General features: G+C 45.0%; 1 protein-coding gene across 1 annotated transcript; it reads left to right on the top strand.

Moving 5' to 3' along the window:
• Positions 1-321: 321 nt before the first annotated feature.
• PTGER4 (prostaglandin E receptor 4) lies at positions 322-9,284 on the top strand (the record flags this gene model as incomplete). Its single annotated transcript, XM_084278619.1, has 2 exons — positions 322-1,152; positions 8,691-9,284. The coding sequence occupies 2 exons, from the start codon at positions 322-324 to the stop codon at positions 9,282-9,284; spliced, it is 1,425 nt and encodes a 474-aa protein (XP_084134745.1).
• Between the last annotated feature and the right edge of the window lie 7,419 nt (positions 9,285-16,703).

The raw sequence follows: 16,703 nt of genomic DNA, 5'->3' as shown, positions 1-16,703 counted from the left end.
CGGGCCGCCCCGATCCCCCTCCGGGCTGAGCGGCGGAGCGCTGCGGTGTGCGCGGGGAAGCGGCGGCAGGAAGACCCAGCCCCCGCTCCGCCGGCTGCAGTCGGTCGCTGCCGGACGGCACCCGGCTTCGGCTCCTTCTTAGGACTTTTTTTTTCCTTTCTTTTTTAACGACAAAACAGCACTTTTTTTTTTTTTTTAAACTTCTCCCTCTTGTTAGTTTTTATTTTCACGGTAGGCTATACCCTCCCCTTCCTTACCCTGCCTTTCCTTTTTGGACCTGCTCTTGCCTTCGCTTGACTCCCCGGCAGCAGCACGGGCATCATGTCCTTCAACTCCACCATCATGCCACCTGCGAACGGCTCAGCCAACGACACTGCCGGTGGAGCCGAGGGCGGGAAGCCCCCCACCATCCCCACCGTCATGTTCATCTTCGGCATGGTGGGCAACCTTATAGCCATCGTAGTGCTCTGCAAATCCAGGAAGGAGCAGAAGGAGACTACTTTCTACACTCTGGTCTGCGGGCTGGCGGTCACCGATCTCTTGGGGACCTGCCTGGTGAGTCCGGTCACTATTGCCACTTACCTGCAGAACCGCTGGCCGGGAGGACCAGCACTGTGTGAGTACAGCTCCTTCATCCTCCTCTTCTTTGGACTGTCTGGCCTCAGCATTATCTGTGCCATGTCTATAGAGAGGTACCTGGCCATCAACCATGCCTATTTCTACAACCATTATGTAGACAAGAAGCTGGCAGGGCTCACGCTCTTTGCCATCTATGCCTCCAATGTGCTGTTTTGCGCCCTCCCTAGCATGGGGCTCGGCAAATCTACCTTGCAGTACCCTTACACTTGGTGTTTCATAGACTGGCAAACGAAGGAGGCCACCCATGCAGCATATTCCTACATGTACGCCGGTTTCAGCTCCTTCCTAATCATGGTCACTGTGATCTGCAACATCCTGGTGTGCGTGGCCCTCATTCGCATGCACCGCCAGTTCATGCGACGCACATCCTTGGGGACAGACACCACCTCCAGCCGTTTATCTGACTTTCGCAGACGCCGGAGCTTCCGTCGGATGGCTGGAGCAGAGATCCAGATGGTTATTCTGCTCATTGCCACTTCCCTGGTGGTGGTCATCTGCTCCATTCCTCTGGTGGTGAGTAACGTTATGCAGCCCTTCTTTTCCATCACCCACACTGCTGAGTCTTTTTTGCTCCTAGTCTGTGCTTATAGGGCAGACTCCTACTTAGCTGGTGCTGAAAAACTGTTAGAGTGACTTAAAGGCTGTCAGCATACATGCATGGTGAGAGAAACTTGTGTTGATTTATATTTACAAGAAAAGAAGCATGCTTATCCCAAGTCCTAGGCTCCTTTGGGTAAAATACAGGGCCAAAAATTCTCAGTAATTTTTCCACTGTTCAGATAGAATCCACACAGCAAGAAATTTTACTGGGAGCTAAAGGCACTTCAAAGTTCACTTCCAAAATTAATTCGTGATAAGTGAGGTTTGGGTCTGGCATGCATTTCTGGATGTTTACTGTATTTTAAAAATGTGCACGCTGTTGCTGAAGGGTACAGCGGTCCTTGAAGTGCCGAAGGAGGACAGAGCTCTGTTTGCTTGGCAACGCACAAGGTGCTTCACACCCAAAACCTGAGCTGAGCTTCCCCTCCTGAGGGAATCACCCACCAGCTCTGGGGCAGATCTGACACAGACATCCCTCCAGCACCTCCCCACTGTGGGAGAAGTAGGTGGAACCACACATCAGTGTAATGCTGAGTTAAATGGGAGTTGGGAGGAATTTGGCCCACATAATCCTGGAGACTGTACCAAAATGTCAAACAACATTACCACTAGCCATTTGCTAATTTTCTGATACAATTAGCGTCAGTAAATTGAACATGCAGGATCCACTTATGTTCCTCCACCTTTATCTCCAAGGAAAACAAAAAAAAAACCCAACTAGCTGTAGGTTCAGTTCTTGCTTACCACCCACTGTAATAAAGCTTGGTGAACTTCTCGCCTCCTTTGGCTCGGAGACGTTAAACAAATAACTGGCTTGCCCTATTCTCCACCTTCCAAAACAGCATAGGGAGCCAAGCAGTGGCTGTCACACAGAAAGTGCTTTTGGAAGGTTTTAAGAGGGTTTATAGTCAGTAGGGTGCTCTCTCTGTCACAGAGGGGCTACAAGGTGTGTGAAATACAGCTGGCCAGCTGCAGACACAAAACCAGCAGCACATATACCACCATAAGGAAATTTAGAGACGCACATGTGCGCGGGACTGGAGAGGCCAGCGAGTCTGGCCCCCTGCTTCACAGGACCTGTAATCACAAGGCTCGGGCCAGTTTTGCCACATTACTGACATAAACAGGAGCCAGTGGAGTGTGGCTGTGCTGGAGCACCAGTGCCCCGGCTGTCACCCACGGCCATCTCTGTCCTTCGGCGTGGTCACTCTGTGCTGTGCCGCGGCAGAAGCGAGCGCGGTGCCATGGAGTGGGGTGCTCGACATCCCAGGGAAGCGGAGAGGTGCCGTCCGAGTGGCACGCAGGGTGTCTCTGGCAGGTGCACGTGTCTCAGGTGGAGGAAGGGCACACAACCTGCCCTGCAGTCCAGCCCCAGAAGCTGCAGGGGTAAGCCAGCTTGCTGCACCAGGTCACAGAGGCACCAAAGCCGTGGGCTGACAGTATTTAGTTCTATTAATTTGATATTCTGATAGCTACTTCTCAAAAGAACAATATTGTGTTTTCAAGAGAGATGCTGGTAAAGGCAGAGAACAGCTTTTGGGAATTGAATACCCTGTCGTAATGTGATACAGGATTATCAGCTGATGGAGTTCAGCACTTTCCGAAAAAAACAAGCAGCCTTTTGGAGCCAGGCAGTTTTTTACAGAATATTAAGACAAAAAAGGGAAAAATCAAGGGGGAGGCGTTACTAGAAAAGGAACTGGATTGCTGACAGTTAAAATTAATGAACCTTGGTGGGGCAAAAAGTTTATTATTTAAACAGTAGCTAATGGAAAAACTTGTATATAACAGTAGGTATGTGAAGTTGTAGGTGATGAAGTTGTGTAGCTCTCTGATTGATTTCACTACTTACTTATAAAGTCACAGTGTTACTTTGGGAGTGTTTGCATAAGTTAGCTTTTCCCTGCTAAAGCAAAACATCTCTATCTAAAGCGATGCAGGAGGCTGTCATTTCAGTTGGGCGACTAAGAAAAGAAAGGAAACTTTGTGTTTAAAAATGCAAACACCACAACCACATATATACACATCATCACAGTGTCCAGTGTGGTTGAAGTTCTTAATTGTTAAGTAGTCGTTATATGTCATCTGCCTGCCCGCTCTGCAGGAGTAAGGTATAGCCCTATATGCTTCTTTGTGCCATGATGTAGTGCTGCGTGTGCCACTGTATGAAGCCTTCTGGTTGCATATGGACTGAGGTTAAGAACTGAGATAAGAACTAAGATTGCTGACACCTTTACGCAACTCTAGAAGGAGCCACTAGCAGAGATAGGTAAAGAGCTAATATAGTTGCACGTTTTCATGACTCTGAGGGGGTTTAGGGAGCTGTCACCGAGCGAGAGGCTCCTCTATAACGGGACAGCCTGGCAGTCATCAGGAACATGCAAGTGGCAAAGTGGTGGTGGCGTGATTCAGATACACAAAGCAGGCTCAGAGGGTGCTTTGTGACTGGAGTTTTCTGGTGAGCTGACTTCCTACTGATGATTTCAGCTGAATAAACCATCACTTAAGTCAAAGTAAAGCAACTTCCAACGTTTTAGAATTAACACTTGTACAACATAATGAAACAGCAGACAGAGGCAACCCAGCAGGCTTTATTAGGGTTTGGGAAAAAAAATTCAATTCTTAAAATATTAAATAGCCCTGAATTAATAAGCAAAGGCTTGCCTTGATTTAAAAAGTGGTTACAGAACAGCAAGCTGAGTCACAGAGAACAGCAGGTTTTAATAATGAGATGCTCTAGCACTTAGTTTGCAAGTAGGGTTGCTTAGTGTCTTAATGATTTATTCATAAAATCAACAAATTTTTACAGTGACAACAAGTGCTATAACAAAATTAAAGGTTATTGTGCAAAATGCTGAGTAAACTTGTCGGAGAAGGCTGATCAAGTTTTTCAAGGGAAGAAAAGCACAATGAAAAACGTTATTGAGAGGAATATTTTGATGTAACCTGATCTGTTGCCAATGTGCAGGAAGTGATGTGAAAGGCATGGAGAAGAATCTGACAATAATTTAAAGATTAAATAAGAAAAACACATAAATTGAGCACCGACTCTTTTCTGCAGCCTGCACTGGTTATCTCATGGTTTAAAATACTGTGAATTTTTAGAAAACAGAATTGAATAGAGTTAGAAGTAGGGAGTAAGTTACGCTAGGAGGGATTTTGTCAAGAGTAGAGCAGCAGTTATTATCTGGCCTTTAAAAAACAAACAAATTCTTTCAGGAGTGAACAGGCACACGCTACTGGGAAGTCTGTAATTCACTCCAGCAGTGTGCCAGACACTTCCAGGATTCTTTAACGGCGTGGTATTTTTGTGATCCTGAACACTGAATATTTGTTGTTCAATTACAGCGAAGCAAGAAATCAAATACATTTTATTTCAGGTTGTACATCTGGTTGATTGCGTGAAATAATTAGGAGTTTCTAACTTAATGTTTAATTGATCAAAAAGTTTTTATTTCCTTTCAGCTTGGTTGTTTTCAACTTATCTTACATCAGGGACTGTACACAGCCAACAGCAAGGTGGCAGGCAGGATTTTTGAGCAGAGGAGTAGACACCGAGCAGACACTAAGTGCTTGAAAAGCAAAGGCTTGTAAAGCTAAAAAACTTGTTCCTGCTTAATACAATACAGTTTGTAGCTTTAACCTGTCAGTGTGGGGGAGCAGGGGAGGGTTGAGGGCAGGTAGAAGCTACGAAGAGAATTATCAGTCTGCCTAACTATGAACGTCACTTTATTGTACTTCATGGGAATTGAAATAATGATTTCCATCTGTAGTTAGTAATAAGGAAAATCACCGAACAGCACACAGGACTCTGATCCTACAAGTACCTATCACTTGAGCATAAACTCAGCAGACCTTCGCACTGTGTGCTGCTTAACGCAGCTGCAAACAAGCTGCCAGTGCTTTTAAGGTGCATTGCCTGAATTCTGCAGCTACACAACTAGCACGCAAAACTCATCCTTTTGATGTCTGAATTGTTCTAGTTTCCTTCTTTCTTTAATTAGGGTTTCAAATCAAGCATCAGATTAGCTAATGTAGTGGTGGATTCCACTTAGTTGGCACTGACTTGGAAGATGCAAGACAATATCCTTTATTGTGCTACCTCCTGCAGTAGAAGACGTGTAGCCAAAACATGATACATCTCTTGCTGTTTTTGTAGATGATATGTCAGTAAATGCTGTTTCACCACCATGTAAAAGGCATTATAAAATTTACATTCCGACACATTAATTTTTAGCTTATTGTGATTAGTATGTAATCCCAGCCAAAGGTCTGAATTGATAAATGCATGGGACATTCTGGGGCAGCTTTCTGGAAAGGAGAGACGGTTTTGTACAGTGTAATTTTTCACTAAATAGATCCACTTTACGAATCTTTAACCTGTACGTGCCTCAGGTCTGTTAAAGGGAATTAAAGCATGCAGGGATAACATAAAGCAAGTTGTGCTGTGCAGTCAGCGATTGTCTTTTTCAGCCACAGAGTCAGCACTTAAAAAGACATTTTTGTCTTTCCATAAAGTCTGCCAGGTAGGCACAGAGAGGTGAAGTAGGTACCGCAGTTCCACACGATGCTTATCAAAGGACCAATCCCACTATTAAATCCCTGACGTGTAACTACAGCGCAAAGTTGGGGGAAAAAAATACTTAAAGAAAGAAATCCCGACAAAAAGTCATGTCTCCAAAGCTGAACCGTGCATTTCCTTAGCAGTCCTCACAGTGTGCCTTCTGGTTCTGTGATCTGGGTGAATTTATCAGCAAACACCCCTCCCTGTCACACCTTTAATCTTCCTGGTAATGACTGCATTGAGCCCTGAGAGCTGCTGGGAGGCCTCCACTCCCACAGCGCTGTCCTTTGGACTCCCGGCTCTCGGGGCACGCACCCGTCCAACGATCGCCCGCACACACGCAGGGCCACACTCACGCACTGCCAGGGTGTACCCCCCGTCATAAGGAAAAGGCGCTGCAGAAACTCAACAGGAGCGCTGTGGGAGGAAGCGTCGTCACGTCACAGGTTAAACCCCCTGGGGAAGCAGCCGGCCTTTGCACAGCCGCACGCCCGACCTCCGGTCGGTTCGCGGGGGGCACAGAAAGCAGCTCACGGGAACGGCCAGGCCGGCAGCCCAGAGCGGGTATCGCCGACGCCAGGCGACGTCACGCTACCGTATTCTTTCAGCGGGAACCCCGGCTGCCGCGCTCCGGCGGGCAGCGGGCGGCTTCCCTTCCTTTCCCGAGCCGGAGCATCCAGCCGCGGCTGCCCCCGGCCGTTGGCTGTCCCGCGCCGGGACGGGATGCGCAGTGACGCTGGGGCTGCAGGCTGTGACGTGGGACAGCCGTGCCACCTAGCGGTGGGAAGGTGTCCTCCCTCCGGCCAGGTGAGGCAGAGGCCGGCTCCCGGCCGCCATCCCCGGCGCACCCCCCAGCGAGTCGCTACAGACCTCGGTTAAGGGCGTTGGTGCGGGGTCCCTGGGTGCCCTCCACGGGGTAGTGCCGGCCTCTGCGGGGCTGGGCCTCTCGCTGCACCCCGCAGTGACGGGTGTCGGCGGGGGGCTAATATAAAACCAATATTGAAAATAAATAAATTAGGGTGGGTAAATCTTAATTAAAAAAGAAAAACCAAACCCAGGAAGAAACAGTACCGTGAGGTGCAGCGGCCACAGGAGTGCTCCTCTGAGTGCCTGACTCAGGTCTTCGGCTCAACAGGAAAATAAGGTCAATAAATCAGTCGCCAAAAGGGCACCTGCAGTGTTGGAAACCATTAGGAAAGTAATGGAGAATATATATATAGCTGTACAAATTCAGGGTTTTCCCACACTTTTAACTCCGTGGGCAGGTTCTGTTACCCATAAACCCAGAGAAAGTGAATACAGCAATCGGGAAACCGGTTCGAGAGAGACTCTGTGCATCGGGCTCCCAGAGAGGGACTCGGCGTTACTGTCAGCACATGTCATCCAGCACTTCGGAGCACACGGCCTCTGGACTCGGAGAAGCCGACTGCCACCACATTGTCTTGCTGCAGGAGAATTTCCTCAAAGGGAATCGTGAGATTTTTCACTGGACTTGGATGGCTTCACGTGCTGAGCTTGCAGTGACTTAAGAGGGCTCTTGTAGTTTGGCTTGTTTATTGAAATGCCTGTCTGCCTCCATGTCTCTAGTATCCTGGCTAGGGAAGACCTGATTATTTCCAGAGTCAAGGATGAGATTTTTAAAACCTCATAATTTTACTACTACATTTTTACTGTATCAGATAAGATAATGAAGGGATTTATTTTAACTTACAGTAAGGAATCTGAAGAAAACAGCATCTTCCCTCAGCAGTTGCTTTCAGTGTCTTTCCTAGACTTTCCTGTAATTTGGCACAGCATAGGCCTTGTTAAAATGGAGAACAGCTATTTGGCACTGGTCAACATAAGCTCAGTATGATGCCATCCTCCATAGTGACACGGAAAACCGGCATCGAAGATTTGGACTGTGCCTTACCTCACAGTAGCATTTACAAAAGTCGATTCTAAACCGAGAGAGGGACCAGGTTACTGGGTTTTTTTTGTGGATTCAAAGGAAGAACAGATTTCTGTGCAGAAGACAGGATCCTCCAGTCTTAAATTTGTGTAGGATAAAATAAAATCTTTAATTGGTCATTTCATGCAGCAGCTTCAACACCTTAAATTCTTGGCCACTTTATCTGTAGTTTTATGCATTTGTAAGTAGAACCAAAATGCTGGCTTACATAGGAGAGCAGACCACTTCAGTCCAGTGCTGCAATCATCTCATCATCTCGACCTGTTAAAAATCTCCTATCATCCGGGGGACTTTTGTTTACCTTTTTTTTTTTAACATTTCTCTTTTTAAAGCCATGGTGCAGCAAGCGGACGGTTGAGAGTATGCAAAGAATTCCAGTAAGGATGGGTACCAGCAAAATGCATTTCTAAACTTGGGAATCAACAGCTCTGGCCTTGTCTCCAGAATCTAGTGTATTTGGATTATAATCTGCTTTTCATTTTGTTTCTAAGCAAATTATTATTAGACCTTTGCTAGAGAAACTGATTGTCTAGGCCTCAGGAGTCAGGTATCTCTTTGCAGCTAGCGCAGACTTGGTATATAAAGTAAGCAGGATACAAGGCTACTTGTTTGCTCCTGAGTTCTAATAGGAAAAGGCATTTTTATAAACACCAGACAGAAGTTGGACATTAAAGGACTAATTATGAGGGGAAGGAGAGCGAGCCATTCCTTTTCTACATGTAACAAAGGCCAATTTACAGCAGATTCATCTCTCTGATTTTTTTACTATTTCCAAAAACAACCTAATGGCTGTCAATCTGAGAAGCCTGCCTGTGACGGCTCCTTCTCTTGTCACAGCTTGCAGTACCAAATCTAGGTCTCTGCTTTGAAGTGTGCTTTTATTTCCTGATGTCACTGTATAATCGTGCCTTTTGCTTCCCCGATCTCCTTGGGTAGGTCCGTGTCTTTGTGAACCAGCTGTACCAGCCAGATTCAGTGAAGGATGTGAGTCAAAACCCTGACCTTCAAGCCATCCGCATTGCCTCGGTGAACCCCATTTTGGACCCATGGGTCTACATCCTTCTCCGCAAGACAGTGCTCAGCAAAGCCATCGAGAAGATCAAGTGCCTCTTCTGCCGCATCGGAGGGGCTCGGAGGCAGCACTCGGGGAGCAATTTCAACTGCGTGGATGGCCACAGGACCTCCTCTGCCATGTCAAGTCAGTCACCCTCCTTCATCTCCCGCGAGCTGAGGGAGATCAGCAGCACCTCACAAACGCTGCTCTATCCTCCGGAGCTAAGCGAAAGCAGCATTGGGGGTCGTGTGCTGCTTCCAGGCCCCAGTGCCAGCTTGGCTCAGTCCGACACCACGTCAGTAAGGACGCTTCGCAGCTCGGAGACCTCGGACTCCTCACAGGGACAGGACTCTGAGAGTGTCTTCCTGGTGAACGAAATTGGGTCTGGTGGCGGGGCTACCTCTGCTTCCAAGGGTGGCCCTCTCCAGGTCACCTTTCCCACAGAGACACTGAATTTATCAGAAAAGTGTATATAGATAGCCGTGAAAGGCATCAACCCTGGGGATACTTCCTGGTACATTGGAAAAACTGGTGCAATAGATAGGTGTTCTGCCTGTTCGAGGGGAGAGGAGTTCAGCTGTGCTCCAAAGGGCTATTTTTTCCTTGCCATGTGATGGGTATGTTTCTTTTAGACTACTGAGGACTGTGTGGAACAGACACTGCATCAGCAATGGTACAAGGCAGGTCTAACGGGATCAGAAACATGAACTGCCTTGTCTTGTTCTGGGACACAGGAGAGCTACTGGGCCTCTGGAAATAGAAAGCCCCATCACATTCTTTTTTCTTTTTTTTTTTTTCTTTCTTTCTTTTTTTTTTTTTCTTTCCCTTTCCAAATCTGGTAGAACTGTGTTTTCTCTCCCCATGGTTGCTCAGCTATCAAGAGCTTAAGCTTCTGGTACTAGAGCTGAACGTGTGGCAGCTGCTAGGAACCAGACCCAGCTACTCTGAGAGCTGCCTGGGGAAGATTTTAAAGTGTCTCACTAAAGTGTGAAAATGTGAATTTTTACCGTTGTATATATATCAGGACTGAAAATATTTAAAAGTCTATTCTTCTCTGTGAGAAGGGTTTTTATTAATACAAGGTATATAGAAACGATTGCCAGCCTTCTCTTCCCCCAGTATTTCCTGCTGATAAGACATTCTTGGTTATCCACAGCTGATGAGAGAATTCTCTAGCTGGGAATACACAAGCACTTTCTGAGTGAAATGGGAATATGTGCGCTATTAAGAGAGAAAAAGAAAACACATCTTTTCAGTTAAGAATATTCTTTTTCAGTGTATGTACATACTAAAAAGCCAGACTTTATGTGCTGAGAACGTTTCTCTGTATAACACATCTGCGCCTCTCTGAGTACTTTGGCCCACATTCTGCACACACCTAGGCACACACTTAACATTGCCCATCAGAGTAGTCCCTCTGCTGCCCGGGAGACTCCTTACATGTAAAGTTAAGGACATATAGAAGTGCTTTCAGTATCAGGGCCAAAAACTTTCAACCCCTGGTTAATAGTCTTAATATTCACTTTAGTTAAAGCATCACTGATGTAATAAAGGTATTTTTTCATAACATTTATCATTTTACTTTAAATAGTAAATAGAATTTTATGACTGTGTAATCTGATACTCCATCCAATAAATGTACAAAACCATGGAAGCAGAATCTTCATTTAAAAGTATAGGTTATATAGAAACATATCCTTGTCTTGCAGCCCTTGAAAATCATTTGTTCCTAGAGTTTTAATGGCAAACACATCACCAAAACCAGCTGTTAACCACTGACAAAAAGGACTTTTGTGTTTTATGTTGTAAGGGTTAGATCTTGTTCCAGAAACACTGTTTATGAAAATAATTGTGTACAGATATTTGGAGGATGTTTTGTCAAATACTAAGCATGTTATGCTGCTTAAAGTGTTTTCATGTGAAATGCTTTATTGTAATCTTGAGCCTTATGTTGTTATGTTTAAGCAGTTGTACTGGAGATCACAATTAAATGGAAATGTTCTGCTTATCTCACAAGTTTCTGTGAGTGTGCCATTCAGTGCTAACTCCTCACCTTAACAAGCCTTCCACTTGTAACTCAGCTGCTGTCAAAACCTACTTTGCTCTCCAGGTTCCCAAAACACCTCTGAATGATCACCACTGGCACAAGGCAGCCTCCTTCAGGAATGTGCCCCAGAGCACTGACACAGAGCCATGAAAACAAACAAAAATAAGAAAAATTATACACAATTAAACCTCGGGCCTGCTCCATTATTTTCTTTTAACAGGAGCACCTGAGCTTTGATACATGTGGAAAGTGAGGTTAAATCTCTACACAAAGAGAAGCCACTTTTCCACCAGTTAAGCTGGAGAACAGTATTACTCACATTCCTACTCCAGCTGAGTATCTGCCTGAATTCTTTGCAATTAAACCACTTAACTGTGGTCTCTTGCTTACTAATGACTAAGAAATAGAAATAACTCATCGTACTTCCCAAGACAGGAAGTAGTACCTGGCAGAGTGGGAAGGTGCCACCTGCAGATACACCACCTGCACCAACACTGGACCACACTTCGCAGCTGGCCTGAAGCAGCACACCCAGTACTGCATGCAATGGCAGAATTAAGCATAGCAAGCATTTACATATGCAAGTGCTTACAATTATTATTTTCATTATTAAAATTACTTTTTTATTGTTTGTCATTGTTACTGATGACAAATACATGTGGCCTGGGAGAGCCACAAGAACAGACCCTCTTAAGTAGCTGACCTTCGAGCATCCCTCAGCAAACCTCAGCCCCAGGTGTTCCTCCTGCACACCGCACTGGGCTCTGTCAGTAGTGGACTGGCTCACAGCACACACACTGTAACACTAACTCCCCCAGTAACAAGCTCAACCTTCTCAACCAGACCACGGATTACCAAGTCTCCTGAGCAGTACCAGAGCTGCCTGCCATGGCTTTGGCAGTGCACAGAGATGTAACGGGAGCACCTCTGCTGCCTGCTGCACACACAGACGGGCATTCGGAAGGACTTTACCAGCTAAAAGGACCAGGCAAGTGTGCCCGTGTTAAGGGTGACAGACTATTACACCTCCTCACCTGCCTGACAGTCCCACTCAACTTTGGCACGCTCCTCCATGCTGACCACAAGCACATTACTGAATTACTTTCCTCAGCCTCACCAAGCATAGCAATTCTTGTAGAATTAAGCCAGAAGTTTGTAGAGATTAGTTTGGCAGTTAAAAGGCCACTTTCTTCCTAGGTATTATGAGCTGTTACTACACGTTCAAAAGGGCTTCCCTTCGCCCACAGAATAGCTCCCTTCCACACTCTGTCTTGAGATCCATATGGCCCCAAAACAGCCTGTCATTTCTATCTACCTTCCCCAGTCCTCTGTGGTCGCAGAAAATAGACTAATTTGCCATTAAAAAAATCCTCATACCAGAATTTTATCTCCCTGACTCCATCCTGCTAGTCCTGTGACTGGCAGTCCCATCCTCACTTCCAGCAGCCTGTCCTGCCCACACGCCCCAAACCACAGTTTCACAGAACCCTTTCCATCCAGATGTACTTCTAAACCTCACACCCACATAGCACACCCCAATAACTCACTCCTAACTCAAAGTCCCTGCCCTGTGGCAGGGCTTGGAGGATCAACCCACCACCGGCAAGACTAGAGTGGGTTCTATGGAAGTTCGTAGATAAATTTGATTCTCTGAACAGTAACAGATGGGCATTATGACTGGGCCTAGGTTTAGACTGTAGGACATACTGACAGAGGGCTTGGGCTGTACTGGACTTTCTATCAAGTTAGAAATTCTGAGTTTAAATTTCTCACAGAAAAAAACCTTGCTCGATCATCATCCACTGCAAACAACTAATGCTAACCACCAAACACTGGTGATATAAACACTGGTGTGTTTAACAACTCAACAGCAGCTGGAGCTATAACCAGTTGCAAGAGAACATGGGACTAGATAGGCTTCAATAACAAGATGATAATGTAACATGGCTTCTTTCAGAAGACAATAAAAAGTGGTCCAGAAGGAAACAGAGTAATACTCTAACCTTTAGAACATGAGGGTTAAACTCCACAGCTCTGTGAATTGCTTCCACAGCATTAGTTTCTGCTGTACTCAGCCCTCTTCTGGAGGCAGTTTCTGGGCAGAACCTGAAGGGAGGCTGTGGGATCCTGTTTTACACCAAGATTACACATCTCTGCAACACCAGTGCTGCCTAACCCAAATTGGTGCTATACACACAATGCCAAAACCAATCACAGAACAGTTTGGGTTGGAAGGGACCTTAAAGCTCATCTAGCCCCATCCCCCCTGCCATGGGCAGGGACACCCTCCACCAAACCAGGTTGCCCAAAGCCTCATCCAGACTGGCCTTGAACACTGCCAGGGAGGGGGCAGCCACAGCTTCTCTAGGCAGACTGTGCCAGAGCCTCACTGCCCTCACAGGGAAGACATTTTTCCCTACATCTAATATAAATCTACCCTATTTTAGTTTAAACCCATTACCCCTTGTTCTGACACTACATGACCTTGTAAACACTCTCTCTTGGTCTGTCTTCACAGAATAGGTGCTCCAGCCCTCCCATCATCTTTGTGGCCTCCTCTGGACTCACTCCAACAGGTCCATGTCTTTCTTGTACTGGGGACCCCAGAGCTGGACGCAGCACTCCAAGTGGGGTCTCACCATACCAGAGGGGCAGAATCACCTCCATTGACTTGCTGTCCCACTTCTTGTGATGGATGTGTTTGGCTTTCTGTGCTGCAAGTGCACACTGCTGAGTAATACTGAATTTTTGTCTACAAACACCCCCAAGTCCTTCTCCTCGGGGCTCTCAATCTGTTTTCCACCCATACTGTAGTTATGCCTGGCACTGCCCTGGCCCACGCGCAGGACCTTGCACTTGACACATGAGACTCATGCAGGCCCACCTCTCCAGCCTGTCAAGGCCTTCTGGATGGCATTCCTTCCCCCCTGCCTGTCAACCACACCACACAGTTTGGTGTCATAGGCAAACTGTCCATACTGCTGACAAAAGATATTAAGCAGCACCAGTGTCAACACTGACCCGTGAGAAATGCCACATGTCACTGATCTCCACTTGGACATTGAGCCATTGGCCACAACTCTCTGAGTACGACCATCCAGCCAATTCCTTATGCACTGCATTCAATCAATGTCTCCCCAATCTCAAGACAAAGATGTCATGTGGGAGAGTGCCAAATGGTTTGCATCAATCCAGTGTAATCCACTGTCTTCAAATGGTGCCAGCCATCATCCTAAACCTTCTACAAAGTTTTTAGTTCTGCTCCTAGACACAAGTGCAACTGCATTATACTTCAAGGCAGATTTACTACTAGAGCTACTACTTGCCACCGGACTATTCCACTCCTAGGTTTTGTTATAGATCTGCAGGCTTTACTAGATCTGGAAACCAACTGAAGTCTACATCACCTGCTTTCTGAACCAAAATAGTCAACTCACGCCCCATCTCTAATCTTTTTTCTTGACCAGTTATCCTTGATAACTCTTAGATCTCCTAGAGTTGTGGTTCTTAGAAAATCAGCCAGCACATTGTGGCAGCATCCAGCAACCATTCATGGTCATAAGCTCCTCCTGCTTCTAAACCAGCCCTCTCTGGAGATACCACGGGCCAAGGACTCCAGTCCACCTGAGAACAAGATGTTAACATGATACCGACCTACAACAAACACATGGTGTCTGTAACCTGCCAACAAACCAAGCACACATGCTTCTGTTTCCTTCAGCTCTAGTCCTAACTATGCTTATTATAATTTCATAGCTATTCCATGACTGCCCTTTGGCTTTAAATTTGGGGGGGAACACATCTACTTTATGACCAGGTAAGTTTCTAATGGTACTACCATCACCTTGATCCCCAACACCAACAGACATTCAGACAACTTTCAGGAACTAGAAGAATCGAGGAAACTGTTGTATTTGCTTTTTCCCCCTCCATAACTACTTTAAAAATCCAATTTCTCATGATATTATCAAATTAAGAGACACTGTTATCTGATCCATAAGTTTTTTTACCCTCTAGCACTGCCAGACTCGTTGTCTCTCAGTATAATCTATGTTTAAGATTTTTAAAGATACTTATCTCTATCTGTAAGAGTGGAATTCATCTGCCCTGTTTCTGCCAGTCAGTTACCTTCAGCTTTCTTTGTAGTCAATGGAAATAATTAGGCACTTGGGAGGCTGATTCAACTCATTCTAAGATATTTATCTAACACAAGGCACATGAATGGCCCTCTGAGGCTGTGTATTTTTTCCAATGCTTATAGAGGGATTCAAGGAAGAAGTTATAGTTAGATGTTTTATTATAGATTTTAAATTGAGCAAAATTTATCAACCTACCATTGTTGAGATTATTTCTTTAACAATAGTTCCAACACTTCACTTTAATATATGATTCAAATGGAAGACAAACAAATGGAATCTACTGCAGCCACTGCCGCTAGTGATGATAAAGACCAACAGTGATGATAAAGACCATTCCTGATGGCAAAAAATGGGAGTGTGCTTTGCAGATATTTTTGATAACAAAGGCCTTCCACCCCCTGACAGGCTTAAAAGCACTGAGCACTATTTTGTATCAAACATTTTTCCTGAAATATCTTTGGCTTTTTTCTTTTACTATAAGACATTCACATGTTCAGCAGAGACAGAAGCAGCTGATTGAGTAACATTCTAAAATGGTCAGTGGTAACCCTGACTCTTGTTACAACCAAGAGAAAAAACAGGCATCAGCAAGCAGCAGAGAAGTCAGTATTTTATTCAAACAGATCAAAAAAATCCCATACATGCAAAACAAGGCATGCTGTACAAAAACAACATTGGTATCACCAATCTTTGAACTTCCTCCCAGTTTAACAGTGTCACACGAACTTACCTGCTCTACAGTGCTCTACAAAACACTACGATCCTGACAATACCTAGAACTCATAACCTACTCAGAGGAAAACACATTCAGTACGGGGGATGGAAACAGCCCCCCATTGAAGCCAGCACGGGGTCCAGACACACACCTCCCCATTAGGTTGGCCCAGCAGTGCTGAAGTCACTAGGAATTTTATGGATCAGTTTGGTGGAAACAGATTCTGTGATAACACAGAGCTCTGGAAAGAAGGGAGGCAGCCCTTCCTGCGCGAGTAAATACATAAACCCGAGGCAAATGTAAGTACAATGAAAGAATACACATGTTGGAGGATAGACAAGGCCCTTCAAAATGAACACACACCTTACAGGTTCTCACACATTTCCTCTGCTAGCCAGAGAATGTCTCATTTTTTGAAGAAATCTGTCCAAATACTTTTAATATTAACTCTTCCCGTGGCTGAGTGGGTTGTCTTATTTAAGTTGTGAGGAAAAATAAGATCAAGAAATTCTTCAACTGGAACAATTTAAATCATATGTCAAAAGGTATCTTAACTAAATACTTACTCCGTAAGCACTTAAGATCTATTTCTGAACTGAATGAACAAATAAAAATGTAGCATGATTATGGTTTAGATTTCCTAACATATTTTTTTAGTCCCTGTACTTAATGAATGCTCAGGAGACATCAGAAAGTGTGAACTTTTCATGTACACATGTGCAAGCACAGTTCTAAAAACTCATATACATAGAAAAATATACTCAGTAAGAATCTTGCAAAAAACAATGAAAACTTAGTATGTACAACATCGCAATTAAGTTTTTGAAATGGATAATTAATTTCTCTAAAGACAGTGTCATCTTAAATAAAGATATTAAAGTATCATCTGAGATAAGGTTTTTTTACATGTCCTATTACAAAAGTCACTATGCTTCTTCAGCAGCATTATTTCCTTCAAAAATATGTTACTTTGAAAAGAGAGATCAGATTTTAT

This window comes from Gallinula chloropus, assembly GCF_964237585.1.
Source record: "Gallinula chloropus genome assembly, chromosome: Z".
Taxonomy (NCBI): Eukaryota; Metazoa; Chordata; class Aves; order Gruiformes; family Rallidae; genus Gallinula; species Gallinula chloropus.
This window is presented reverse-complemented; position numbering and strand designations above follow the sequence as displayed.